Below are 2664 nucleotides of genomic sequence, written 5' to 3'. Positions count from 1 at the left end.
CACCAAAGAACACCAAACTTAAAAATTTTAAGATCAAGACGCAAGGAAGACTCAATAACACTTTGAAGATTCCCAAGAACACCAAGAACAAAAGAAAGAACAATAAACTTAAAATTTTTAGAAGACCAAAATAAATTTTTGAAAAACAAAGAAAAATCAACAAGAAAACACCAAACTTAAAATATAAAACTAGACTCAAACAGAAAAATTCAATTATTAGTAAAAGAAAAATAAAATTTCGAAAAAGATATTTTTGAAAAAGAAAATAAGGATTCTAAAATATTAACAAGAACAATAATAAAAGACTCTAAACCAAAAAAGAAAATTTTCCTAATCTAAGCAACAAAATAAACCGTCAGTTGTCCAAACTCGAACAATCCCCGGCAACGGCGCCAAAAACTTGGTATGCGAAATCGTGATCACTTAGCTCTTTGTAAATTGTAAAATCATTTGTTCGTCCTTTCCCCGGCAACGGCGCCAAAAACTTGGTGCACGAAATTGTCACACATTACTCTCTTACAATTCCGCACAACTAACCAGCAAGTGCATTAGGTCGTCCAAGTAATACCTTACGTGAGTAAGGGTCGAATCCCACGAAGATTGTTGGTTTGAAGCAATCTATGGTTATCTTGTAATTCTTAGTCAGGATATAATATCAATAATAATTCTTAGTTTGAATTGTAAAAAGAAAAAGGGCAGAACACAAATTATACTTGTATGCAATAATGGAGAATATGTTGGAGTTTTAGAGATGCTTTGTCTTCTGAATCTCTGCTTTCCTCTGTCCTCTTATTCACGCACGCACGTCCTCCTATGGCAAGCTGTGTGTTGGTGGATCACCGTTGTCAATGGCTACCATCCATCCTTTCAGTGAAAAAGGTCCAGGTGCGCTGTCACCGCACGGCTAATCATCTGCAGGTTCTCAATCGTACCGGAATAGGATTTACTATCCTTTTGCGCCTGTCACTACGCAACTAGTATATGGAAAAGCTTGCCATTTGCCACTGGAGTTGGAGCACAAGGCATACTGGGCCTTGAAACTTTTGAACTTGGACAGCAAAGCTGCTGGAGAAAGAAGGATGTTGCAAATTCAAGAGTTGGAAGAGTTCAGAGCTGAAGCTTATGAGAATGCCAAAATTTACAAAGAAAGAGCAAAGAAGAAGCACGACAGCAACATAGCCCCAAGAAAATTTGAAGAAGGACAAAAAGTATTGCTCTACAATTCTAGGCTGAAGCTATTTCCAGGGAAGCTAAAATCAAAGTGGTCTGGACCATTCCTTGTCACCAAGGTCTCCAAATATGGACAAGTAGAAATCATGGAAGAAAAGTCACAACGAACCTTCATTGTGAACGGTCAAAGACTCAAACATTACTTGGGAGATGTGGAGGAGAAGGACAAGGTTAAATATCACCTCAACTGAGGAAGCTGACCGTCAAGCTAATGACGTTAAAGAAGCGCTTGTTGGGAGGCAACCCAACCTGAGGTAATACCCTTTTGCTGTTTCTTTTATTTGTTTCAATAAAAAGGGTGAAGTAGTTTCTGTGCATTGCAAAAGATTAAGTTTGGTGTTTCACACCAAACAATGAATTCGTGGATCAATAATTCAAAGGGGAATGTGTGACTCTAATTTTGGTGTTCCATCATAAAGATCAACTGAACACAACAACCTTTGAATTATATGAAAGGAACAACCATTCTAAGCAGTCACAGAAATGCTTAAAACCCTTAGCAGCAACTTCATTCCAAAGAGAACTCAAGGATTCAAAGAACAGAGAAGTAAGTGGGAGACTAAGTTTGGTGTTCACACACCAACTTAAGACTCAGATACTTACCCACACATAGTTGAGTTAACCACTCAAGTGCTTGAGAAGCAAGCAACTTCATCACTCTTTGCAGGAAAGGAAACAAGGATCTTAAAACATGAAGCAACAATTAGGAGAAGAAGGAGAAATCAAAGTGTTTCCTGGCAACAAAGAGAAAACAAGGAATTTCACAAGGTGGTATTGTTCCTTGATAATTCTTTAAAAAGGGCAAACAAAAGCATGCTTGTTCTGGTTTAAACTGTAAATGTCGAATCTTTCTGGAATGTGAAGTTTTTAGTATATTTGTCTGTTTATTGCTTTGAATAAAGTGAATGCCTAGATATTTGGATATAACTTCACCTTCTTAAACAAGTGCTTGCCATGCTTGTTCTGTTTCCAAAAATAAAAGAAAAGTTTGAACAAAAGTAACTTGGCTCAATTAGTGACAAATCAAGTAGAATTAAGTGGTGGTATGCATGCTTGATTGTTAGATTGCCAAGCAAAATTTAATGAATGCATTGGTTGAGGAAGAGATAAACATGTTTTGATTTGGAGATCTCAATATCTCCTATAACCCAATGAATTCCCCATTTCTGATTTCCACCTTCTCTTTACATTCTGCAATTACATTCATGCAATCACCCCCATTCCCTTTTAATTTCAGCATTTTAGCTTCTGCTCTTTACTTCATGCAATTTAAGATTCCGCCATTTAAATTTCTTGTCATTTACTTTTCCCGCCAATTTTACATTCCGCAATTCTCATCTAAATCTTGATTCCGCTCAACTAGAACACACTTCTAATTCGAATTGCTCACTCAACCAATCCTTGTGGGATTCGACCTCACTCTATTGTGAGTTT

General features: G+C 36.9%; 1 protein-coding gene across 1 annotated transcript; it reads left to right on the top strand.

Annotated features, from left to right (window-relative positions):
- LOC107606769 lies at window positions 1080–1421 on the top strand. Its single transcript, XM_016308791.1, has one exon. The coding sequence runs from the start codon at window positions 1080–1082 to the stop codon at window positions 1419–1421; it is 342 nt and encodes a 113-aa protein (XP_016164277.1).

This window comes from Arachis ipaensis, chromosome B07 (assembly GCF_000816755.2).
Source record: "Arachis ipaensis cultivar K30076 chromosome B07, Araip1.1, whole genome shotgun sequence".
Lineage (NCBI taxonomy): Eukaryota > Viridiplantae > Streptophyta > Magnoliopsida > Fabales > Fabaceae > Arachis > Arachis ipaensis.
This window is presented reverse-complemented; position numbering and strand designations above follow the sequence as displayed.

Excerpts from the sequence above, each read along its gene's own strand:
- LOC107606769 (XM_016308791.1), top strand. The coding sequence starts at position 1,080 with ATGTTGCAAATTCAAGAGTTGGAAGAGTTCAGAGCTGAAGCTTATGAG.